At 44.7% G+C, this 26614-nt stretch overlaps 1 protein-coding gene across 3 annotated transcripts; it reads right to left on the bottom strand.

The window, feature by feature from the left end:
* Positions 1-24122, bottom strand: SEC22C (SEC22 homolog C, vesicle trafficking protein). 3 transcript variants are annotated; one of them, XM_043442654.1, is made up of 7 exons: positions 23657-23896; positions 16104-16311; positions 14060-14223; positions 11757-11936; positions 8963-9081; positions 7184-7249; positions 1-5292 (listed from the first exon to the last, which is right to left on the bottom strand). In XM_043442654.1, exons 2-7 carry the CDS (start codon positions 16283-16285, stop codon positions 5092-5094), a joined length of 912 nt encoding a protein of 303 aa, XP_043298589.1. In that variant the 5' UTR covers positions 16286-16311; positions 23657-23896; the 3' UTR covers positions 1-5091. The 3 variants fall into 3 exon arrangements, with proteins under 3 accessions (XP_043298589.1, XP_043298590.1, XP_043298588.1); XM_043442655.1 differs by lacking the exon at positions 23657-23896 and adding an exon at positions 24015-24122 and having other exon boundaries at positions 4749-5292; positions 16104-16312; XM_043442653.1 differs by having other exon boundaries at positions 4749-5292; positions 16104-16312; positions 23441-23897.
* Between the last annotated feature and the right edge of the window lie 2492 nt (positions 24123-26614).

The following is a 26614-nucleotide window of genomic DNA, read 5'->3' as shown; positions in this document are numbered from 1 at the left end:
TTAATGAGCACCTTGGATTTATTCTCTTCCCACTTCTGGAGCCACCTCGTTTATTATATATATATACACACACATATATATGTGTGTGTGTATATATATATATATATATATATACACATACATACATAGTATATAAACAGTTATACAACATTCTTTACCTATATCAACACAAGTTTAGACTTTATGACTGTGTGAAAGTTTGTTAAAACGCACTCACCATTTACTCAAAATAGATCTTTGTTATTACATGAAAACAGTAAGAAGCTCGTATAACAAGGGTAGCAAGCATTCAAAATTAATATGTGAAATAAATGGTCTTCCCTGGCTAAACAAGCCTCAATCTTTAATGCCCTTAGTGGAAAACTCCATGAAACAAAATGGAATCCTGGGGGCCACGTCGTATGAATGACTCATAGGATAATACTTGTAGAAGAACCCAGAATCACTTAAGTGTAAGGGTTAAAGAAGGTCATCTGTACCCAGCACAGGATAAAGAAGCAGGACGGGTTTGATCATTTTACACTGCATAAAGGTGCTTGCAGGCAACAGCCTTGCCATCAGTGCATACAGGCAGATGTTCCTATAGCCTTCCATTCCCAGATTTTACTGACAAGTCTTTCTTCACAGGTTCTCTACCAATCACGTTTCCCCAGCAACACAAGTTTGACATTACTGCTCCCAGATGGCAGAACCAGAGCTCTCCTCACCTGGGTCAGAAACAGGCCATGAGATTCGGTCTAACCAGCAGGTCTGGCCTCCCTGGATCCTGGAGGACCAAACAACACTGGTACTAAAGGTGCTGTGCCTGGAAGGCAGGAGGCAGGTCCAGGGGGAGGAAGAGAGGCCACCGCCTTTATGGAGTGGAAGCAGGAGGCGTTTTTTTGTAAAGGTTGGAAGATATGGCTGTGCTGAGCTGCACTGCCTGAAGCATGCAGAACCTCTGCATGCTGAGTGAACCAAATGCAAAGCCTTTCTCCTCCTGCACATGAATAATGGATTCACCTAGCGTCCCCTCCATGATCGCTTTTTCCCTGTCGACAGCTCGCTGGGGAGCAGGCTGATACTACCACCATTTCCCAGAGGACCCCAGCCCATGAGCCACAACTCGCCCATTGTGGAGCGGGACCAAGTGGAATAACCATGCCAACCTCCAGGCCTGGGCTGACTGACAGGGTGCTCCATCCCGCATTACCTCTCCAGGGCACATCGACTCTCCTTTTTCCCACCTTTATTAAAGCTCAGGGCGCAGAGGTAAGTCTTCCCCGTACTTGACTGGGATTCTGTGTAGAATCGCCTGGAATGTGAGCAACATCAGGGCAGGTGTCTGTGTGCTCACCTGGCCTCCATAAAGCCTCCCTCGTGGCCAGTCCTCACGTGCACGGTGCTGTTATCTGAGGGTCACCCATCCCGGTGTGACGAGGGGCTGATTCCATCAAAGAACAGTGAACAGCAGCCCTGGTTGAAGGTATGGCGTGCAACCCCCATATGCCAAGGGGACAGCTGCTGTCTTCCAGCAACCGGCCAGGCCCCAGCTCCACTCTTGGCCTGTCCCCTGCTTCCTGCACCCCAAACAGCCAGCCTTGTTGTGCGCCTGGGGTGCACAGGGGAGAGAGCTGGGCCTGCGTCATCTGCTCCCTCTCTGAAGCTCCTGGACCCTCCCTATCGATTACAGTGAAAGGTGGCTTCCCCCTCCCTCCAGAGCCTCTACTTTCAGCCTCTGCCTCTAGGACTGGAATGTAGGCGGCAGAGGTGGAAAGAGGCAGGGGAGACCTGAATGGGGGCTCCTAGGGAAAGAACAGGGAACTCAGGTGGGGGTGGTAGGAAGGATGCTAAATGTTCTCATTTCCTTCCAATACCCTTTTTCTTACCCTTTGAAGAACTTTAAAACTGACTCACAGATAAAAGGGGTGCCAGCTGCAGAAGCAAAACTGGGAGCCCATGGTCATCCTCCCACTGCGGGCACTGAGGCCTCCAGTACCGAGAGGAAATCCCACCCAAATATACTCCGAGTGTCCCTGCCCAGGGCAGGAAACCCGAGCACGGCCCTGTCACAGTCAAGCCGGCCTGGGGAAAGAAAAGCAGAGCCCACGTGTTTCCCTCACTAGCACACCTGCGGGTGGGGAAGCCTTGGGCTCGGCCCGGCTAGAGAGCACGGAGCCACGCCCCCGCCCAGAAACAGCAGACGGGACATTGCACACAGGGATGCTCAAGATCTTGCCACATCTGACACCAGAAGGCACTTTTAAGGGTTTTCCAACATTAGTGGCCCCGTGAGATCAGTTAACGACTGAGCAGACAAAGGTGCTACAGCAGCTAAAACAAAGGCCCATGGCGGAGTGAGGGCAAGGATGAGGCACCAAGGATGACACAGGGCTAAAAAACTCTACGCCTGACCCAAGTCAACCTCGAGCCTGCAATTTCCCTTGGATAAAATCTCCAGAACGCCTTTCCTATCATCAGCCTCTTCCTCCAGTTAGACTGAGGCTGCTCTTAGCTGGATTTCAGTTACATAATGTTTATGTGGTCATTACTCTGTACTGTTTGCCGACTGCGTCTTTTCCCTTTGGTTTGTGAAAGTAAATCTTAAACCCCATGTAGGTGTTCACAGATTCAGACCACATTGGACCAGCTTGTGGATCACCTCTCCATTAGGCCAGGAGGGTCTCTTCTGCAAGGACTGTCCTTCACTACTTGCTGAATGTGGATCACAGACCCCCAGGGTGTCTGGGTACCAGGCTACATGGCAACACCAATAGCACACGAGCTCAAGATGAAACAATATATTGGTAAGCTGTTCTAATCAACTTTTAAAGCTTTGTGTGTGCTGCTAATATGAAAAGATTGTCTCTTCTCCTTAGCTTCCCATTCTATTTCACCATCTCTTCAAAGTTGTGTCCCAGAAAGCTTGAAAATTTATCTGCTAGGGATGCAGAAAATTAAAGTGTTAGTCTCTTAGTTGTGTCTGATTCTTTGCAACCTCATGGACTGTAGCCCTCTAGGCTCCTCTATCATGGGATTCTCCAGGCAAGAATACTGCAGTGAATTGCCATTCTCTTCTCCAGGGGATCTTCCCAAACCAGGAATCTAACCCACATCTCCTGCATTGCAGGCAGATTCTCTTACCATCTGAGCCACCAGGGAAGCCCCCGCAGAAAATTATGCAGATTGAGAAATCACTGGGGAGATGACTCTGAGGTTTAACATCTGAGGATGTTGCCAATGTAACTTTCACGTCCAAATACTTTGATTAAAAATAGGAAATTCTATTATAAGAAAATAAAGTTACCATGGCAACATTTTCCCACTACAGTTCCTAGTCACATGAACTTTTCTTTTAAGTGACACTAAGGTAGCTCAGTAACAATACACCACCAGTAATGAAATGACCAAGGTCAACTGAATTCCCTAAAATGACATCCTTGCTTTCCTTACCTGCTCGCTAACTCTTGTGATAGTTTTCAACTCTTAAAAACTACCAAAATAGGAATCTGCAATTTATCAATATCACACAATTCAACCCAGAGTATTCTATGCAATATGGTGGAGCTATTCATATTCCAGACTTCTACAAAGAACAATCCAAAGGCCAAACTTCCCAAATGGCCTCCTGAGTGGTACTGGACAACCCAGGCTGAAGTTTCTAGAGGCCTCAGGGATCATATTCAGATCTAAATTTTGGAAAACTATGATCAGTCAAAATGTTAACAATGAGAGAAAGAAAAGTAACTTTTCAGAGCACCTGCGTGTGTGCTGAGTTGCCTCAGTCATGTCCGACTCTTTGCGACCCCATGGACTATAGCCCGCCAGGCTCCTCTGTCCATGGGGATTCTCCAGGCAAGAATACTAGAGTGGGTTGCCATTTCCTTCTCCAGGGGATCTTCCCGACCCAGGGACTGAGCACAGGGTTAATTATAAAGCTTTATAAGCTATAAAGCTCTAAAAAAGTTAACATACACATGACCTTTGTTCATATAAAAATGAGGGAGTTGGTGATAGACAGGGAAGCCTGGTGTGCTGCAGTCCATGGGGTCACAAAGAGTCGGACACGACTGAGCAACTGAACTGAACTGAATCTAATTAAGATGATTAGGAAAGGTGTAGAGGAGTAATTAATTTGTGAGGTCTTCTGAGAACAAGTACTTAGGGTCAAGTATTAAATGACATGATTAAAATGCCTGGCACCTGGCTACCACATACAAAGTTGATGACAGCAGCCTCTTCCACCTGTAACTTCAAAGTGCCACTGTGTGAATGTGTGACCCACCTACTCTAGTTTGTGGCCAACTGCAAGGAGTCTTGATAGTCTCACTTCTGCTTACAAGCTTATGATCCAGTAGCACTGGTTACTCAATTTTAAAAATATTCAGATATACCCTGCAAATAAATACAAAATATTTCTGTATCCCTACAGTCCCACTACCATGAAAGGTTATATATAAATTAAATAAATTCAGTTTTCTCAACCATTATCTCAGCTTCAGTTTGTTCTTACCCTAAGTGAAGTTCAATTTATATCCAAAATATATTTAAATATTCTAAAGGTATCATATCAGACCTAAGTTATCAAAAATGTAAACAAAATGTATCTATGTTATACCTATAAACCACTTTTTAAGTTAATTCACCCTGTGCTGACCCTCTTAAAAAAAAAAAAAAAACTCACCAAAGTCACATTTAGACTGAAAAGCTGATACAGATGTTTAAGTGGTTCCTTGGAGACAACTGCCAATTACTTAAAACTACTGATACTGAATCTAGTGGTTTATTGCATCACTCAACGTAAAAGACCAAAACCATTCCATGTTGGTCTTCCAGTAGTGTGCTTTCTGACGGGGCGCCCAGATTCTGCTGTCCAAAGTGCTGAAGTGGAGATTCTGCAGTAACTCTCACACAAAACTGAGACCAGATGGCCAGCAACTTCATGCTTCCCGCTGCACCGGTGGAAAAAAATCTTGGTTCTCAGGGTCAGTCTGCTTTGGTTGAAAGGAACTTCGAGGATGGAAACTTGAGGTGAAGCCAAGAAGTAAAAGGGGAAACGCCGAGGACCCTCAGAGGAAAATCAAAGGATCCGTCCATCCCGTGGCCTCATCCTCACACTCCGCAGTCAGACTGCTTGTCCTGAAGCTGCCTTGTCAGTATCTGATGTGAAGACAGGAAAGCCACTCCTATGTGGAAGAGGATTTGCCAGAGGTTCCTCAGCCCATGCAGGTACACGTTGCCCACGCAAATGAAGAGCAGCATCAGCACCACCTTCGTAGTCCTGGCTGGACTGTAGAACAGGTACAGGTAACACTGAAATGACACCAGAAGAGGGAGGCCCATCAGAGATAACAAGATGGCCAAACGACCCGCCCTGCAGAGTCGTTTCATAAGCGTTGGCTTATTAAACTGAAATTTGTTACAGTGGAGCTTGGACTCACTGGATCAGTTATTGTCAATCAGTGGATGAAAGTGGGGATTTGGAAGAGATAAGAAAAGTTAAATAGAAGGTCACAGGAGGAATGAGAACACAGCCCTCTTGAAAGAAGTTAAGAAATACAGACAGACATGTCCAGGCTGTGCTACAGAGAAAGAAGAGATGTGGGTCAGGGACAGACAGCCAGGTGGGGATACATTAACAAGAGCAACTGGCCTCCAAAGGAACTTTTCCTTTGGGGGAGTCATAACAGGTGACAAAGTTGGTGATAGAAGCTGTGCTTTTACTATTTTAGTTTTTCCTGAGTTACAACTATATAGGGTACCACTGTTCCTAGACAGCCTCCCTATTACATCTTCAGAAGCATCTCTGACTCAGGGGAAGGTCTCCCAGAATGATGCTTCCTGTAGGGCTATCACACAGAAAGAGGATATTCTTGTTCTGCAAAAGTTGGAAATCATTTTTTGTTTGAATGTTTAAAAAAAAAAAAAGGCACATTCTGAAAACACAGGGCAATCTGACAAAAGCTCACAGTGAAGTGGGAGGGAGAGTTCCCCATCGAAAGAGCTAATCAAGTAAGACCACAGATGAGGGGATGAAGGTGGAACTGTAAGATCCCTGCAGCCCTGAAATGCAAGGTCCAGGAAATTATTCTCAGCAACACCCATGTTCTTGGAGACTTGATTTTCCAAAGAATGAGTGTATTTTCAATCTTAGGTTGAAATTTTCTTTTTGCACAATCAGATAATTCTTAAAAATAGGCCATCTAGGATGTATGCAGAAGAGAGAGGAAGTGCCCTGAGAAAAGAACTTTTAATTAAAAGAAGCAGTGGCTTAAATATACAGAAAAGGTACTAAAATCCTAGACTTTGTAGAAGGTGGGGAAAGAGAGTCAGGTTTTTTGTTAGAATTAACTCTGCTTAAAGGGGATTCAAGTCTTGCCTGGTGACTCAGACGGTAAAGAATCTGCCTGCAGTGCAGGAGACCTGGGTTCAATCCCTGGGTCGAGAAGATCCCCTGTAGAAGGGAATGGCTACCCACTCCAGTATTCTTGCCTGGAGAATTCCATGGACAGAGGAGCCTGGTGGGCTACAGTCCATGGGGTGACAAAGAGTCAGACACGACTGAGCAACTAACACTTTCACTACTACCTTTTCATAGGGGATTCAAAAGCTCATTCCTACTCTAGTCCTTAAGTACACAGCTTATCTGAAAATAACTAGTAATCAAAGTGCTCTAGTTAATATTATAATTTTTGTTTCATTTCCTAAGGACAGATTTGACTCAGATGGTATTTCTATTAGAAACAACAAATTTTTTCCCAGTCCTGTGTCTGAAAAAAAAACACATACATAGGCATCAGTTCTGCAGAAGGACATTTCTGTACTTGGATGCCCAGCAATGAGCACAAGGCCAGGCTCTGCCTCACACTGGTCAGGCCCAACCCAATCCCCACTGCAGTCTCATCCCTCACTTCTTGGGAGCCCAGTCCCGGTTTCTAGTTTCTTGTTCCTGCACTGTTGAAAGGCCCTGAGACCTAGGGCAAATGACTTTCCCTTTCTGGGCCCCAGAGTCTTTTCTCTGTAAAATGAGAGGACTGGACAGGATGGGTGGAAAGTTGTTCTGCTAAGGGCTGGGACTGTCCGTGATTTGAACCAATGTCTTGGTGGAACAAAAGCAGGATCGGGAAACTCACTGATGGTTCCAACAGAGCAAAATAAGGTAATGGGTTTAGCCCACTCACTAAAACATCAACATTTCACCCACCTGGAAAATGCAGGCTACAAAAGGAATAAGAAAAGCCAGAATATTTCCAATTTCTTCATGTGCAACCTATGACAAATATGAGGAACACAAGAAAAGGAATATTTAGAGGGAAGGAAACACTATGACACAAAGTGCATTACTCTGCATTGGGTCTGGTATAACTGACAATACAAAGTCCCTGCCTGGGTGAGAAACAAGCCCCTGTTCAGGTACCAGACCAGGGGGTGACGTAAAATCCGTCTGTGGCCTGGATACACCAAGCACGTCCAGCTCCCATGCACGTGTGCTGAGCCCGCAACCTGCAATGTCCCCACGCCCAGCCTGGCCACCTCTCAAAATCCAATCTGTCAGTACTAACTGTCCCCAATTCCTCCCACCCCAGGTACTGCCACCTCCTGAGTGATGTCACCATACTCTGCTATGTGCCCTGAGGCAGGGACTATGTCTTGAGCAACGAACACCTGTTCTAGTGCATATAGACATTTGGTAAGTATCTGCTTACGAGTCATCATAAACAATAAGAGTGGGAACCATACCTCTTGTTGGCCAAAAGTGGGGTGTGGAAACAGCCAGCCACCACTCAGGACCCAGGCCTGCTGCCATTCCCCAAACACCTTGGTCTCTGTAAGCACCCTGAGATTGAACCTCAACTGCACTTCAGATTTTAGCTACCACATGCTTGGGTGTGAGCATCATGAGTCTGGCTTTTTTTTTAACTGAAGGATAGTTGATTTACAGTATTGTGTTAATTTCTGCTCTACAGCAAAGTGACTCAGTTATACACCACATACATTCTTCTTTATATTCATTTCCATTATGACTTATCTCAGGAGATTGGATACAGTTCCCTGTGCTATACGGTAGGATCTTGTTTATCCATTCTAAATGTAATAGTTTGCATCTACTTGGAGAAGGCAATGGCACCCCACTCCAGTACTCTTGCCTGGAAAATCCCATGGACAGAGGAGCCTGGTGGGCTGCAGTCCATGGGGTCGCTAGGAGTCGGACACAACTGAGAGACTTCACTTTCACTTTTCACTTTCATGCACTGGAGAAGGAAATGGCAACCCACTCCAGTGTTCTTGCCTGGTGGGACAGGGGAGCCTGGTGGGCTGCTGTCTATGGGGTCGCACAGAGTCGGACACTACTGAAGTGACTTAGCAGCAGCAGCATCTACTTATCCCAAACTCTGTTTTTAAAGTTAACATCTATCTGTTCATGTTCATAATGGTTCCATGCTTGTTTTTAAGTGCTTGAAATACTTCAAAATTTAAAAATAATAAGTAAAAAGCATTAGAAGAGAAAGCTGCTTTGAGATGAGCAGGCTGGCAAATCAACCTCATAGTGATACAGTTCTTTTGACAAACACACAGGGAGGCTGGTATCTATCTGAATGATATAAATCAGATTATGAGACAACTCTACCAAAGGAAAAAGGGCCTGAATCTTAAAGTCTGAGAGTCAAACTTTGCCTTGGATGAACAACCCAGCCCCTGCAGTGACTCCTGGTGTCTCCAGGGCTACAGGGTGGCCTGATGTCCTTGTAGCAAGTTGTCCATTTCTCACCAGTATTCCAGCAGCCCCTCTGACTTCTCAGGAAAACAAATACAAAAGAGCAAGTTTCTTATTTGCTCAACTCACTACGAAGAATAAAACAAGAAGTAAGAATTTTACTTCAATTTTTAAAACGTAGTGAATAATAACCTTATAAACAATATGCACCCATATCTGTTTCTTCCATCGTGTGTCTTTTGATTTAAACTGGATAGAAAAGGTTACCTGTAAAGAATGTTCTGCGAGGTGAATTCCACGAATGAGGTTCAGGGCAGCGCACATGATGTTGAGAATAAGGGAGAGGACGCCCAGGGCTGTCACTGGTTCCATTCGGAAATTAGGAGCTTCACAAGGAAAAAAAGGAAGCGTTAAGTGAAAATAATTTCTATATGAAAAAAAAGTAAAAACATTAACTAGACCTCTGCTAATGAAAAAGTTAAATTGAACACACAATTGCAAACACATTAATTTAAAAAGCAGGGGTAGTTAGAGTGGGAAAAGGCAAGGAATGAAGGACAGAAAGGATCTGGGAATCCAAGGTGAATGTCTTCGAGATAAGAGGCTCTTCTTTAAGCAAGCATAGATTTTCTTAAGTGCTTCATTTCCTTTCTATTTACACCAGCGGTTCTCAGCCAGAGATGATAAGGCTCTTCAATCAATGTCTAGGGACATTTTAGGTTGTCCTCCCTGGGAACGGATTGCTATAATGCACAGGACAGTCTCCATAACAGAGAATTTCCAGTACAAAATGTCAGTAGGGCTTAGGTTGAGAAATCCCAATTTAAAACAATTTATGGCTTTAGTTGTAAATTGGTTGTCAAACCCTATAACTTTTCTATTACACACCTCAACCACAGCATGTAAAATGTTCCATTCTTTTTCTGATAGGGACAATATTCAATGTCACGTGTGCTTCTGGAGCAAATCATAGCAAATGTGATTTTTTAAATTCCAAAGTTATTTGGAAGAGGAGGGAAACATGTATTATTTCAGCTACAAGCTATTTCCAGAACTCTAATGAAGACAAAATGATCATTCCCTCTTTATAGATAACTGCTGAAACTGATTCTGGTTCACACAATTAAGCGGGGTCCACCCATTCTCTTGCTGTGCTCCTTTTATTAATTTATTTTATATTTTCATTGTGCCACTTGGCATGTGGCATCCTAGTTCCCTGACTAGGGGTGAGCCCCCCGTCCCCAGCATTGGAACTGTGGAGTCTTAGCCACTGGACCTCCAGGGAAGTCCTTGCTGTCTCCTTTTAAATCATCCTTTTTTGTCCTCACATTTCCCGCATATGCGTACACACACATACATACACCACAGCCCAACTGATGCCTATTGTTAGTGTGTTAGTTTACACTATCAAAGTTCCTCTCAGAACAGAGCTACCTGTTAAGACTCTAGACTTGGGACAATACGGGGTAGTCTTAGAAAGATAGGCAAGTTGTCACCTTCTGCATTTGTTCCTCTTGTCTACGTGGTTAAAAAACAAAACAGACATCACAAAGTGACCCATCGTCAGGTACAGCAAAGGAGAAGCTTGGGGTCTGATGCCCTAGTCTTCCTTCCATGAATGTTAAGTTCAATCCCAATGTAAATTACATCAACTTACTGAATGGCATAAGAGTCAATCCAGGAATTCACTGGTTGAAACGTTCAAATCGAAAACCAAAGTTAAGCCAAAAAAATGTGAACATTTTAAATATACCACTTTCAAAATTCAGTTTACTGTTAACAAAGTAATTAGACTGTTAGAGTATAGATGGTTCTGTCTTCCGGGGAAGGATTATACTATTACAGAGTTCTTAGAATGCAAATATCCACTTCAACTAAAAGTTGGTTTAATTGGATATAACTGTAAACAAAGAACACAAAAAAGCATGCTTTGCTATGTGCTAGGTATTGAACGCTTCATGTTGTTAGTGGCAGACTAAGTCACGGATGCCAGGGCACTGTGAATATGTTCATCAACACTTCATTCCTCAGACAGGGACTCAGAAATCCAAAGGGATAGAGAGATGTCTCTGGGTCCCACAGAGAACCCAAGAGCGAGAGGTCTGGAAGCCCTGACCCCTGACCCCTGCCCACTCTCATCCCCACAGCCCTCCACTCCTTCCATCAAGGAGTGGGTTTCTTGCTGGAGATTTGCAATGTTTCACCATTGCAGTGATGAGATAAGGACTCACTGTTAGAGGGAAAAAGGAGAGAGAGAGAATGTACAAATCTGTACTATTCAACAAGTGACTTCCAGCCAAAGAGAATGAAAATCTCCTTCAGTTCAGTTCAGTTGCACAGTCTGACTCTTTGTGACCCCATGGACTACATACAGCACACCAGGCTTCCTTGTCCATCACTAACTCCTGGAGCTTGCTCATGTCCACCGACTCATGTCCACTGAGTCAGTGATGCCATCCAACCATCTCATCCTCTGTCATCCCCTTCTCCTCCTGCCTTCAATCTTTCCCAGCATCAGGGTCTTTTCCAGTGAGTCAGCTCTTCGCATCAGGTGGCCAAAGTATTGGAGTTTCAGCTTCAGCATCAGTCCTTTCGATGAATATTCAGGACTGATTTCCTTAGGATGGACTGGTTGCATCTCCTTGCTGTCCAGTGGACTCTCAAGAGTTTTCTCTAACACTACAGTTCAAAAGCATCAATTCTTCGGCACTCAGCTTTCTTTATGGTCCTCTCACATCATAGGTATGATTTCTCACATCCATACATGACCACTGGAAAAACCATAGCTTTGTATGGATGTGAGAGATCATACTTTGTCAGTAAAGTAATGTCTCTGCTTTTTAATATGCTGGTCTAGGTTTGTCATAGCTTGTTTTTTGTTTTGTTTTGTTTTTTTTAAATAAAAGCCACCTGGAAACAAGATTAGCCCATGTTTTTTCCCCCACACATTTTATATACCACTCCCCACCTAAACACCTTCCTAGTCAAACAATCAGTGTCCATTTGCAATATACACTCTTACCTCATTTTCATCAATACCAGAGAGCAGCAGGCCACCTACCTGGCTCCAGGTGCATCAGCGTGTGTCCGTTCATCACCCCGTTGGCCACATCTGTGTCTTCCAGGGTGAGAACCACTGGTGGCTGGAACTTGAGTTCCTCCTGAATTTTTCCTAAGCTGCTGTCCATCTGGGTGGAACTTACATAGTTAAAATGCCACTTCACTTTCTGAATGACATTGTCTGTGAAAAGAGAGCAGTCCAAACTGAATGTCATCACAGTGGATGTTATAAGACAATAGGTACACAATGAAATTTGCATTTCTAAGCAAGTTAGTAAGTCAGCCAAGACTCTGAAGAGTGTCAGCTACACATGAGGGTCAAGTGATTTGTAGATAGCAGGACTGGTCTCATCAATCTCTCAAAGGAGAATAATTAAAATGTGACAGTCTGTCCATCAGGACCTCAGGGGCAAGCGAATCAGGGGGACAGGCTTGAGTCTTAGCTCAGGCACAACTCATAGTACAAACCTGGGCCATTCACAAAGGATTTCTAAGATTGCAAAATGGGGACAGTCATTCTTGACCTGATTATCTCAAGAAAGGCGTGTGAAAAAAAACTACAAATGAATGTGGATATGTTGTGCAAACCAGGATTATATGAAAGGTATTGGTTTTAATTATTTTATTTACATTTAGTATTAATCCATTACCAACTTTTAATAAGTACTTGAGGTGAAGTTTCAAATATATTGACAAAACAAAATCATGTATAATTCTAATATCCGTGTGGTGTGTGTGTGTGTGCATGCGCTCAGTTGTATCTGTTTGTGACCCCATGGACTATACAGCCCACCTGGCTCCTTGCCAGAGGCAAGTATTCCAGGCAAGAATACTGGAGTGTATTGCCTCCAGGGGATCTTCTTGACTCAGGGATTGAACCTAGGTCTCTCGCATCTCCTGCATTGGCAGGTGGATTCTTTACCACTGTGCCACCCGGGAAGCTCCTAATATCCATGTACTTTTACTTTCATCCTACTCTCACTCAATAATGAGCAAACGTGATGCCAGGAAGGGGCTCCTGTGAGACAAAGCCCACCACTTTGGAAGGACGATGCATGCAGAGATGAGGGGGGAGAAGAGAACACAGGTCTACCAGCTGCCAGTCAAATGACAGCCAAGGGATGCTGCAGCTGTGGTCTACCTGGGGACACAGAAGAAGTGGGGCTGAGAGTGGCCGTCCTCATGGGGAGACTCAAGAGGAACCTGTGGTCTGTGTCACAGGCCTACCAGGTGGAGGCTGGAGTACCAGGGAGTTTCCCAGCATCCCTGGGTGACACCAGAAGACAGTGCTGGCCCTATTACTGATGGGCTGGCCACAGGCCACATGACGGGGTGTGAGCAGGAGCTGCCAGAAAGCCTAAGTGGCTACACTTCCAGGTGCCAGCCCTGCACCTGACCCTGAGGACCAAATGCCGTCAGCCCCTCGTTCAAGAGCATCACGGGACCAAGGCAGGTTACATTGAGACTGGAGAACTCCCTAACTCCCACCTCCACTCCTCTTCTCCCCCTCAAAAATGACCTGAATCACACCTGACAGAAACAGGGCATATGCTATCACAACTGCTGTGTTCCAGACCCTTGGGCCTCCACAGGGCCTCTCTGGCAGAGCCTAGAAAAGCAGTCTTCTCTTCCAGAGCTGTGCTTCTCGAACCTCTGCATGAAGGACCAGTGTTTCCTTATTTCCAAATGGTTGCATACAGATACTTGGATAAAATACAGTGGAAAATATCACAGGAATGTCCAAGTACCGTAAGAATTTCTAACCTTTTATTGTCACTCCCTGTATGTGCCTCACGCTGGAAGCACAGGTCCACGAACCACCCTTAAGCAGCGCTGCCCTAGAGGAGGGGTTGGCACAGTGCTCTCAGAGTGCCAGACAGACAACATTTTAAGCTTATAGGCCCCAGATGGTCCATCACAATAGCTCACCTCTGCCAGGGAAGGGCAAAAGCAGCCACAGACAACCTGTTAGTAATAGAGCAAGCGTGGCTGTGTTCCACTTTATTTTCAAAAACAGACTCTCGGCCTGCAGTTTGCTGACCCCCTGCTCCAGAATGAGATACAGGGTTCACCCTCTTCCACCCCGCTCCAGGCTCTGGAGAGGTAAAAAGCCAGAGGGTTGAGCCTCCAAGTTTGCAGGCCCCTTTCATTGCCGGGAAATTTCAGGGCATGAGGCTATTCTTCAGGGACACGGTCCTGAACCTCCAGTGGTTTTCCCAGATGGTCACAGCCAGACTCAAACTGGAAATTCTACACATACAATGCTGCAAGAGAGAACAACAACTAAGAAAGTGGGTTACAAACCAAATTCGAGAAAGGCATATGGCCTGGAGGCGAGGCCGACGCAGGTGGTGTCATAGGAAGCTGTGAATTCCCACCACAGGGTCTCCAGGAAGCAGAAGGCCATGGCTGCCGGACACTGGAGGGAGCAGATAGCCATGCAGGCCACGTCCCTCGAAGAAGAGAAGCTGGAACGAGAGGGACTACGTCACCAGGGAACAGACCCGCCTGTTCACATCCTGCACCCGGCCATCACCTTGCCTCCACTCTGGATTTGCTGGGCCTTGAACAGTCCTGGAGCTGTCCGTTGCATACACATCGTCTCTTCAGGTGGGCCTGTCCAGGACTGCGCCTTTCTTACACTTTCTCAAAAATGTATAGCAGCATTTGCCGCTGACAAGCTGCGATTGCTCTAACTTGCCTGCATCCGTGCTAAGCCGCTCAGTCGTGTCCGACTCTTTATGACCCCTTGGACTCTAGACTGTCAGGTTCCTCTGTCCGTGGGATTCTCTAGGCAAGAATGCTGGAGTGGGTTGCCATGCCCTCCTGCAGGGGATCACTTTAATTTATTGATCATTAAACAAACTATAGGACTGCTCACCTGTAAGAAAAAATGTCTCAAGTTTCCTCTGTGAAAAGAATGGTGAACATTTAAGTTGAAAGACAAACGAATAAACACTGTATATTCTACTTTTCAAATAATGACTGAATTGCCCAGAATTTCATCTGAAGTCATAGGTTTTTGCCTTTTTTTTTTTTTTAACTGAGAAAAGGTTTCCTCTTTGAGGTACAGCACAAAATGTGCATAGAATGTGAGATTATTCCAGCCTAAAGAGGATGGGACCCCTAAGGAAGGGGGTTTCAGGCACCCAGAGAAGGGAGCTGCAGATGTGGGCAGATGCAGCTTAGTGCTGGCTCCTGAGCACCCCGAGCCCGGCCAATGGTGACAGCTTCACATGCCTGCCATCTGGGTCCCTCTTCAGGCCACGACTCTTCTTGCCTGACAGCACCACCCAGCTTGGAGGCAGGCCTGGACTTTCCCTTTCATTTTCCTGATTCTGAGACTGGATTACTGTAATGGATCCCAACTTACCAGGTGAATCAAAAATTTACTATTCAAGGGGAGCAAAAAGGACTTGGGAAGTGTGAAAACCTAAATTCTGGAAAAGACAGATGTAAAATCTGTAACAGGCCATTTTGAGATTTCAAAACCTGCCTTGCCCCCAATCCCTCCATAGGACATCTTTCGTCTCTAAGCGCTAAAATAAGAAAAGACACACAAGGAGAACCTGGCTCCTAGTTGCCTGCACTCAAATCCTGGCTCTACCACCTTAGGTTAAAAAGTTGTTTAACCTCAGTTTCCTTCCCTGTAAAATAGATCCAATACCATTATCTACCTCATAAGCCACCTACAACACTTAGAATAGGGCCTAGACCATAGAAAACAATAGTAGTTCTTATGACCATGGTTACTGTGACCACTTGATTCCTGCTTCCACTGGAGCACTGGCCCTCATTGTATTATGTTCAGCGTCCTCTCATTTGACTTAGAGTTCCTTGAGAAGACGGACCTACTGATGCTCATTTTTCCCTCCCCTGTTCCTGTCACATAAAATTTTTTTTTTACTTTAAAATTTGCTTTAAAGGTGAAAAAAATTTAAAAAGCAAAAACTGAGGGCTAGAACTCCAAGTCTAGCTTTATTTTCTTGGCGTCCTCACTCTCATCCTTTTCCTGTCCTGACATTTTAATCCAGTATTTCCTCCTGACTTGCCTTTTCTCCACGCCCACACCCTAAGGCAGAAAAAACTACCAAACTAAAACCATGAAGACTGGGCGACCTGGTGCTCCCAGTGCTCATGGCCTCTCCACTCACAGTGAGGTGAGGCTGAGGCAGCAAAGTTCGAGTGCCTTTCATTCTACTGTAGATAGATACACACGACCTCGAACAGCTGTCTGACCTGAGACGTTCTTTTCATATGGTGTGATTAGCATAATGCCTTCTCTGCACATGGTTCAGAGTGACCCAAATTGGGCTGATATTCTGGAACAGGGAACAGGCTTGCTTACTGGATGCTGAAGTCACATCCTTCTGCGGAACCTCGACCTGGATACTGGGCCAGTCGTGAGGCTAAAGTCTTGAGGCGTCTCCTGCATTCCAGGAAGTCTTGGCTGTGGTAGAAATCAGTGGAGGCCGAGAGGGGCAGTCCATCCCTCACCCTTACCACGCAGGCAAAAAGGATCAAGGACATGGTCCGCGAGAGAAGTCATGAGGACACCTGAGGAAGGAAGGTCACCTTGTTACAGAGGGCCCGGCGATGAGCTGCCAGCAGCCCGTCCTGGAAATGTTCACTCTGGGTTGTCTCACCCTCACCTCTACCACAAATGCATGTGTGGCTTTTATTATCATCTCCCTGCCCTCTGTTGCTAGATCACTCCCAACTATGCTCTCTCCATTAGCCTCCCTGTCTCATCTTCACTTGAAATCCTCCTTTTCCTTCTCTCTAATGAATGTCTGCTGAAGCTGAAACTCCAATACTTTGGCCACCTCATGCGAAGAGTTGACTCATTGGAAAAGACCCTCATGCTTGGAGGGACTGGGGGTAGGAGGAGAAGGGGATGACAGAGGATGAGATGGCTGGATGGTATCACTGACTCAATGGGCATGAGTTTGAGTAAACTCCGGGAGTTGGTGATGGACAGGGAGGCCTGGCGTGCTGCGATTCATGGGGTTGCAAAGAGTCAGATACGACTGAGCTATTGAACTGAACTGAACTGAACTGAATGAATGTCTCCATTTCCAGAGTTTAAACTGACTGGGATGAGGGAATGGAGATGTGAGGAAGTAGGCCAAAAGGGAGCCACGGCAGTGACCAGTGAGGAACAGGACACAGGTCGCGAGATGGCCCCGAGGGGACAGGATGAGCCTGACACTGATGCAGAGGGCTGGGGTCTAGGGAGCTGTGCGTTTCAGGCCCTCCAGGGAGGTGAGTGCTGAGTGGGTCACTTGCCATATCCTCACCTCACGTGGAGGGATTCTAAGCATTTAACCTCAAGCTGGTGGCAAGGAAGGCAGAAGGCAAAAAGAAAACAGAGAGGATAGCGTGTCCTCCTGAATTTCTGCACCTTTGACACTGGGCCAATCTTCAGAATGATGACTGAGTTCCTCCAGACAGCTAAAGTCAGTCATTTAGCAAATGATATTATGGTAAGATACTAAATATTTAGCCATGATGATGTGAGCACCATTAAGAAACACTCGGAGACAGATTTGGAGGCCTCAAGGTGCCTGTGGCAAACTGGGACAAGGTGCTTCTCAGGGTGGAAACAGCCCTGGACCAGTGTGGCAGGCAGAGCCTGGGGGGGTTTCAGCCCCCATCTGCAGCCTGTGTGTGTGCTCGCACGGGGCGTCACCGGCACACCTGCATGAGGCAGCCCTGCAACCAGGGATGAGGGAGGTGGCTCTGACAGCTTTACTGCATCTTTCCATGTGTCCACACATCCTGTTTCACAGACCCTGTTGTCAGGTCCTCTACCTGGACAGGATATTAGCAGGTGTGTGCACTGGTGGGCTTTTCTTCCAAAGAACACTAGGGAACCTGGCACCTCAATTCCCACGAGCAGTAGGAAACGGGAGCCCCAGGATACACACTACTCTTTTCACCTCTGTGCCTCCGTGCATTCTTCACTTGAGTTCACATTCCTCAGATCTCCCCACATCCAAATCCCCACCAAGGACTGTCTCCAATACACCCTCCTAGAAGTACTTTTACCTCTCTAAATTCCCAGAAACTACCTCTTTGTTTTCTATGTCTACTACCTAAGGGTAAGTTCTTAGAATAAAGACCATATCTGTAATGGATGAATGGATAATTAATCCCAGTTTAAACATGAAGAAACTGCAGTAGTATAAAAATAAGAGAAGGCTAAAGGCTTCCCCAGTGGCTCAGATGGTAAAGAATATGCCTGCAATGCAGGAGCTGCTGCTGCTGCTAAGTCGAGTCAGTCGTGTCCGACTCTGTGCAGCCCACCAGGCTTCCCCGTCCCTGGGATTCTGCAGGCAAGAACACTGGAGTGGGTTGCCCTTTCCTTCTCCAATGCAGGAAAGTGAAAATGGAAAGTGAAGTCGCTCAGTCGTGTCCAACTCGTAGTGACCCCATGGACTGCAGCCTATCAGGCTCCTCCGTCCACGGGATTTTCCAGGCAAGAGTACTGGAGTGGGGTGCCATTGCCGCAATGCAGGAGACAGGGGTTCAATCCCCAGGTCGGGAAAACCCCTTGGAGAAGTGAATAGCAACCCACTCCAAGAGTATTCTTGGCTGGGAAATCCCATGGACAGAGGAGTCTGGTGGATTATAGTCCATGGGGACACAAAAGAGTCAGACATGACTTACCAACTAAACAACAACTACAAAATAAAAATTAGTCTACCAGGCAACAGACCATACATAGCCCATTTCTCTGATCTCCCCAGACTTTCCATTGAGGGGTAAAAATGTAAAAAGTCTAAGGAACTAGGAAAGGAAGAAATAAGCAAGAAATAAAATGACTCCTATCTGCAGATGATATAATTGTCTACATGGAAGATCCCCAAGAACCTACAAAAAAAAAAAAAAAAACCTCCTCAAATGAAAGAGGAGTTCAACAAAGTTTAAGAATATAAGATCAACATACAAAAATCAATTCTTTTTCTATATACCAGCAATGGATGCATAGAAACAAAAATTTAAAATACCATTTATCATCATCCCCAAAATGATCTCAATAAAACTATACTTTTTTTAATACAATGTTAGTTGCTCAGATGTGTCCGACTGTTTGTGATCCCATGGACTGTAGCCCAGCAGGCTCCACTATCCATGGGATTTCTCAGGCAAGAATACTGGAGTGGGTTGCCATTCTCTTCTGCAGGGAATCTTCTTGACCCAGGGATTGAACCCAGGTCTCCTGCACTGCAGGCAGTTTCTTTACCATCTGACCCACCAGGGAACCCCATTTTTAATGCAATACTAACAAAACATGTTGGGACTTGTACGCTAAAAACTACAAAACACTGCTGAAAGAAATCCAAGAAGTCCTAAGAAAGTGAGGAGATATAGCATGTTATGAACTGGAAGACAACGTAGTAAAGATCTCCCCCCAAAGTGATATACAGGTTCAATATAATTCCTGTAAAAATATCAGCAAGATAGTTTATACATATAAATAAGAATATTCTAAAATTTATATGGAAAGGCAAAGAAGCTAAAATAGCTAAAACAATTTTGAAAAAGAATAAAAGGGACCATACCTCACTATCCTATTTGAAGACTTGTTGTATAGCCACAGTAACCAAGACTGTGTGTTATTAGCAGAGGGACAGACACACAGATTAGCAGAGGCATAGACACAAAGATCAGTGAAACAGAATACAGAACCCAGAAATTAGACCTAAGCGAGAACAGTCAAATGATTTTTGACAAAGGTACAAAAGCAATTAAATGGAAGAAGGATAGACTTTTCAACAAATGGTGTTGGAACAATGGTATCTATAGGGAAAGAAAGAGAGAGGGAGGGAGGTATAAGTGGAAGGAAGGAAAAGAAAAAAAAGAGAATCTTGACCTAGTCTCACACCTTACATAAAAAGGAAATCAAAAGAGATCATAAATTTAAGTGTAAAAAGTAAAAGTGTAAAAGCAGAAGAAAACAAAGAGAAAATGTTCAGGACTTGAGGAAGGGTTAGACCAACAGACCACAATCCATAAAAGAAACTCCAATAAATTGGATTTCATCAAAGTTTAAAACTTTTGCACTGCCAAAATCCATGTGGAGAGGATGAAAAGAAAAGCGAGAGAGTGGGGAAAATATTTTTAAACTACATACTTCCTAAAGGACTCTAGATATTTAGAATTTTTAAAGCACTATCAAAACTCAACAGTGATAAAACAAAAGATCCAGTTAGAAAATGGACAAAGCACATGAACAGACATTTCACCAAAAAGGATATAGAGATGACAAAAAAGAATGTGAAAAGATATCTAGCATCTCTTAATAGCTATTAAGGGAAATGCAACTTAAGATCACAATGAGATAATATTACATACTGATTAGAACAGGTAAAATTTTTTTTTTTTTTTTTTGAGTGATCGCACCATCGTGATTATGTGGGTCGTGAAGATCTTTTTTGTACAGTTGTTCTGTGTATTCTTGCCACCTCTTCTTAATATCTTCTTCTTTTTTTTTTAAATTTTTTTATTAGTTGGAGGCTAATTACTTCACAACATTTCAGTGGGTTTTGTCATACATTGATATGAATCAGCCATAGATTTACACTTATTCCCCAATCCCGATCCCCCCTCCCACCTCCCTCTCCACCCGATTCCTCTGGGTCTTCCCAGTGTACCAGGCCCGAGCACTTGTCTCATGCATCCCACCTGGGCTGGTGATCTGTTTCACCATAGATAGTATACATGCTGTTCTTTTGAAACATCCCACCCTCACCTTCTCCCACAGAGTTCAAAAGTCTGTAGAACAGGTAAAATTTTAAGTGACAATATCAAATGCTGGCAAACATGCACAGGAATGGGATCTCTCACACACTGCTGGGAGGACTTTAACATGGTACAGTCACTCTGGAAAATAAGTTTGGCATGGAATATAAGTTTGGCAGTTTGTTTTTTTTTAACTAAACATGCGATTATCATACAATCTATCAGTCATACTCTGTACTATCTCTGCAAATTTCTGTCAGTATAACTGCTGTTGTTCAGTTGCTCAATCGTGTTAGACTCCTTATGACCCCATGGACTGCAGTCAGGCTTCCCTGTCCTTCACTGTCTCCCGGAGTTTGCCCAAGTTCATGTCCTTTGAATCAGTCAGTATAATTACTTTAACATAAAAATGGAAAAAAGTATTAACTTAAAGTTTTTATATCACTTACTTAAATTCAGCTCATACTTGTTTTTTATGTTTAAATGTCATTTTAAAATATCTCTACTAGTAGAACAATATTCTTTTATGCTAATTAACTGTAATTCTGATGATTTATGCATGAATACTGAAGGGCATGTTTTATAGCGAGCAGCTCTGCAACTAAATAGCATTTCCAAACTGGAAGGTACTATAATTTCTGAATTCATTAAAATAAAAGCTGCTTGCAGATAACCAGTATTCAGTTTATAAAAGGAAAGCAGTGGCATGAATCTGGAAAATCATGCCTCAGTTACAGAAAAAGTTATACAAGGACAAAGGCAGCTGAAGAGTGCTCACACAGACAAACAAATCTGTCTTATTAGCTCCTTCTACAGGCCAGGGGACCCTATAACCTAGCACCATGCCTGGCACATATCAGGAAGCTCTCAATATAACTTTTAAACTAATAAAGCTTATTTAAAAACTAAGTTTTAAAACTAATTAAAAAGATTTCCTACAATAAATCTCCACTTGGAATGGAGAAAGAGGTTTACATAAATGAAAAATTTTAAAAGACACTGAAGTAGTAATCAAATATAGCACCCTAGTTACTATTAGATTTTATAAAAATTATATTTTAATCTGCCTCTGCCATTTCCTAAATCCTTTTCTCAGCATCTATTTATAAACTGATCATGTCATCAATTGTCCCTAATCTACTGGCAAAAGGCTGTGCTTATCTGGAGGGCAGCCTGGTTCCCACAGGTTTCCTTTCATCTCTGTATCCTTAACTCTCTCCCAAACCTCAAGCACATACACTTCTCCTCCTCTTTCCAAAGAGGGAAAGGGGGAAAGACAAACAGCACTAAACAACCAGGCCTTACCAAACAGAAATTTAAATAAGCAAAACAAGTTTGACTTGGCACACATATATCCAAACACAAGGGTTCACCATAATGCATTGCTTACATCTCAAAACCACAATACATAGGACAAAATAGAGAAAATTACGTTTCCCTTACTGAATTCACCTTCAGCCACATGACTTGAGAACTGGGCGCACCTCATTTGTAGTTCAAGAAAGTGCTTTGGTTCTGCATTGCTTGGGGATGAGGTAGGGAGGAGGGTACAGGTCAAGTTTGCCATTCCTTAGGAGCTAAGAAGAGTAGGGGATGGAATTTGATACCAACTAATATTATATGCCAGGTTTCCCAGGTAGCTCAGTGGTAAAGAATCCACCTGCCAACAGAGGAAACACAGGAGACATCTGCTGTTCGATCCCTGGGTCGGGAAGATCCCCTGAAGAAGAAAACAGCAACCTATTCCAGTATTCTTACCTGAGAAATCTAATGGACAGGGAGCCTGGCGGGCTATAGTCCATGGGGTCACAAAGAGTTGGACATGGCTGAGCACACACACACACACACACACTATTATATACCAGGCACTATGCTATGACTTTTTACACTGATGATGTTTAATGCTGATAACTATCTATGAGGCGGGCATAATCTACACTGGACAGATGGGGAAATGGTAGTTGTAAAGCTCAAGTGGTAGAGCTAGTATTCCATCCCAAACTTCCTTACTCAGAAATACTGGAAAGCCTGTGATCTTTCCAGTACACTCTGTGTCTCTAAATCCAATCTTTGGGATTACAGCAACTCTGTCTTGCTAAAACATTTTTTTCCCCTGGAGCATTCATACTTATAACGAATCAGAGATCTGCTAATAGAAGGAGCCAAGACCTAGGGTTACACTAGTTACAACTACTCCTCACTCATTGTATTCCTTTGGATAAGTCACTTTTTCTCTCTGATCAGCAGTCATCTTTGGATGCTTTTGATCTCTGAGGCTCTTTATAAGGATAAAAAGCTTTGGGACCCCAAGATGTTCTTTGTGTTGTAAACACAAACTCTTAGAGCTACAACAACATTGCCTAAAATGTGTTTTCCAGGGCAAACCATTATGTCAATTTAATTCTATTTAGCAATAAGGAAGTATTCAATTATTTACATTTTCATTTTACTAAAATTATCTCTATCAGAATCAATTCCTTTCTTTGTAAATTTAATGAAAATTGACCCTATCCACCGTCTGAATTTTATTTCTTTTCTGACCGTGTCACAAATTTCACCAATTACTTTTCACCACTGGGAATATTCTTTGGTGGCTTTGATGTCCACAAACCTAATTAATAGCACCACCGGAGTGCTTAATCCTTCTGACACTGGAATCTAAGAGAATCCCTATCATCTGGCACATATGCTCATCACCTCCGACAACTGATGTTCACAAAAGCTGGTTACTAAACCCAGTATGCTGGTAACCAAAGTCTTAACAAGATCTGCACGCTAAGGGAAGGTTTGTTCTGTTATTATACTCTGACGTGAGGTTCGTGGATAATTAAGTAAACCAATCTCCCATCATTCGGACAACACACGATCCCCGTCTCCTCCACTGTGGCAGCGCTCCACCGGCATCTGGCAACTGAGGGTTCCCCACAGGCTCGGCACTTGGGGTCGTGCCCGGAGTCAGGAGAGCAGCTGGCGGCAGAGGGAGCTGAGACTTCGGGAAGCCCCCCAGAAGCACTGAGAGCTAACGGGCCAGAGGGCCGGACGGCCGGGGTAGGGGGCTTAACCGCTTCCAGAGGCCCGCCCTGTCGCCACACCCGACCCGCCTGCTCTCGGCTAAGCGGACGCAGCGCCGCCTTGCAGCCCGCCAGCCCTCACCCTCGCCCCCGAACAGCGGCCTCCGGGAGTCGGCGACCTCCCGCGAGCCACCCTCCGCTCTCTGCAATCAGCCCACCGGGCAGACCCCTGGCCCGGGTCACAGTCCAGCCCAGGCATCAGGCAGACGACCCTGCGCAATAGCGTGAGTCTTGAACCACAACGATCCCCTCTGACCCGCTTATTCGCGTGGTGCGGACAATCACCCACACCCAAACCGACAAATCCTGGGGCCTTTCCACTGCCGGGTCCGAGGAGTCTTGAATGAATGTAACTACTTAAGGGGCTTCGACCCAAATCCTTAGATTGGGCAATCGCTAGGGCGCGCCTTCCCGCTTTCCTCGCGTCTCCCGGTCTCAACCCGCGTGGAGTCGAGGTCCAAGTATGTATTCCCCAACGTCCGGAGGTGCGAAGAAGGCTTCGCAGTTTATAGCTTAGTTTCTGCCGGGTCTGATTGTGTGGAAGTAGGGAGGTTCCGCGTGACGGCGCGACACGCCCGGGGCGTGGGTTCAGCTATTTGCTGGGCGAGAGGCCCGAGATAGGCAAACCAAAGATCACAGCCTGCTGCCAGCCTGGATGAGGTGCCAAAGTCCGGCCCCAAGGGACACACTCCAATCTGGGGGGCGGACGTACGCATAGACTGGTGATCAGCTGAAAGGAGATGAGGAACGACTGTTCATCCATTTATTCATTTAACAAATTGTAAGCACCTGCTGCGAACCAGACACTATGCCAGTCACTGCGGACAAAAGGAGTAACTCCTGACACTAAAACCTATATTAAGAGAGGAGAGAAGAGTGACAGAACCCATAGTGCAATATACAACACGTGTTTAAGTACAAACTGAGCTATGTACTCTCCGAGAGGAGCACTGGTTTTGAAAGGATTTATGGAGCCTCTGGCCTGGATTTGGTGGTTCAAGGAGGCTTCCTTGACACTGGATGAGTAGTAGCTAACTAGGCAAAGTGTGGAAGAGTGCTTCAGACAGAGAAATGTATAAAGAACTCTGTGTGGACTATGGCAGGGCTCCTTGAAAGATGAAAACCAACCCTGGGTTGGGGAGTGGTGAGGGAAGGTGGGTGGGAAGTTGTTTAATAGGCACAGGCTTTCATTTGGGGAAAATGAAAAAGTTCTGGAAATGGATAGTGGTGATGTTTGCACAACAATGTAATGTACTATATATCACAGAACTGTACATTTAAAAATGGTGATAATGGCAAGTTTTATGTTATGTACATTTTGCCACCAAAAAGGAAAAAAAAAAAAAACTCAGAGTTTACAGAGTAAAGAAGTAGAGTGAAAGCCACTAGAGACTAGAAGGGTAAGATCATGTAAGATATTTGGAAAGGCCATAGTAGAATTTTGGGACAGGCGAAGAACTGATTGATTTATATGTTTGTAGAAATCACTTTGGCTGCCTGACATAAAGATCAAACTGAGGCGGCTCTTGGAAACTGTGGTAGGGCCAGTTGGGAAGTCCATGCAATTGTCTGGACAAGAGAAGATGAAGCTAGAGTTTAGGCTAGAACAGTGTGAAGCTGAAGAGAATTGGGCAGTCTGCAGAGAAATGTAGAAGTGAAATCAATAGGACTTGGTGATGAATTGGATGTGAAAGGGTGACAAAGTAGCTTCAAGGATAATGCCATTTTCCACACATGATGATTCATGAAGTTTATATCGCCAGCCCTTGGCCCTGATTTCCAACCAAATAGCCAGCCACAAACTTCAGCATCTCCATTAGAGGTCACCTCAAATTGCACACATCCAGAGCTAATTTATCACTTACCCTTAGCCCTCTGTGGAATGGGATAAAATCTCCTCCGTGGGATGAATAAAGGAACTGTGGAGAGAGAGCCCAGCAAAGCAAATGAGCCTGCTTGGATCAGGGCCACCACTCAGGGAAATGAAGCTCTAGAAGGCAGAATTGCCCTGATACCCTTTTTGAGGAGTAAAACTTTCCAAGATCTGCATCCTCAATGAAGTGGCTGCTTCTCACTCTGTGCTACAGAGAAAACCAACCTTGCTCCCATGTTCATCATGGGCAGACTGGACAAGAGAAGACAACCACTTCAGAGTTTTAGTGGTTACCAGCGACCCAGACAATCACGATGGTGTGATCACTCACCTAGAGCCAGACGTCCTGGAATGTGAAGTCAAGTGGGGCGTAGGAAGCATCACTATGAACAAGCTAGTGGAGGTGATGGAATTCCAGTTGAGCTATTTCAAATCCTGAAAGATGATGCTGTGAAAGTGCTGCACTCAATATGCCAGCAAATTTGGAAACTCAGCAGTGGCCACAGGACCAGAAGACGTCAGTTATCATTCCAATCCCAAAGAAAGGCAATGCCAAAGAATGCTCAAACTATCACACAGGTGCACTCATTTCACATGTTAGCAAAGTAATGCTCAAATTCTCCAAGCGAGGCTTCAACTGTACGTGAACCGAGAACTTCTGGATGCTCAAGCTGGATTTAGAAAGGGCAGAGGAACCAGAGATCAAATTGCCAACATCCGCTGGATCAGTTGAAAAAAGCAAAAGAGAGTTCCATAAAACATCAATCAATTTCTGCTTATTGACTATGCAAAGCCTCTATTGACTGTGTGGAGTCACAACATAACTGTAGGAAAATTCTGAAGAAATGGAATACCAGACCACTGTCCCTGCCTCTTTGAGAATCCGTATGGCAGGTCAGGAAAGCAACAGTTAGAACTGGGACAATTGGAACAACAGACTGGTTCCAAATAGGGGAAAAGGAAGTACGTTCTAGGCTGTTATATTGTCACCCGCCTTATTTAAATATATTGCAGTACATCATGAGAAACGCTGGGCTGCGAAAGACGCATTAAGCAGGAGTCAAGATTGCTGGGAGACAATATTCAATAATCTCAGATACGCAGATGGACACCACCCTTATGGCAGAAAGTGAAGAACTAAAGAGCCTCTTGGTGAAAGTGAAAGAG

Source organism: Cervus canadensis, chromosome 22, assembly GCF_019320065.1.
Source record: "Cervus canadensis isolate Bull #8, Minnesota chromosome 22, ASM1932006v1, whole genome shotgun sequence".
Lineage (NCBI taxonomy): Eukaryota > Metazoa > Chordata > Mammalia > Artiodactyla > Cervidae > Cervus > Cervus canadensis.
The sequence above is the reverse complement of the archived record's forward strand: the minus strand, read 5'-3'. Positions and strand labels throughout refer to the sequence as shown.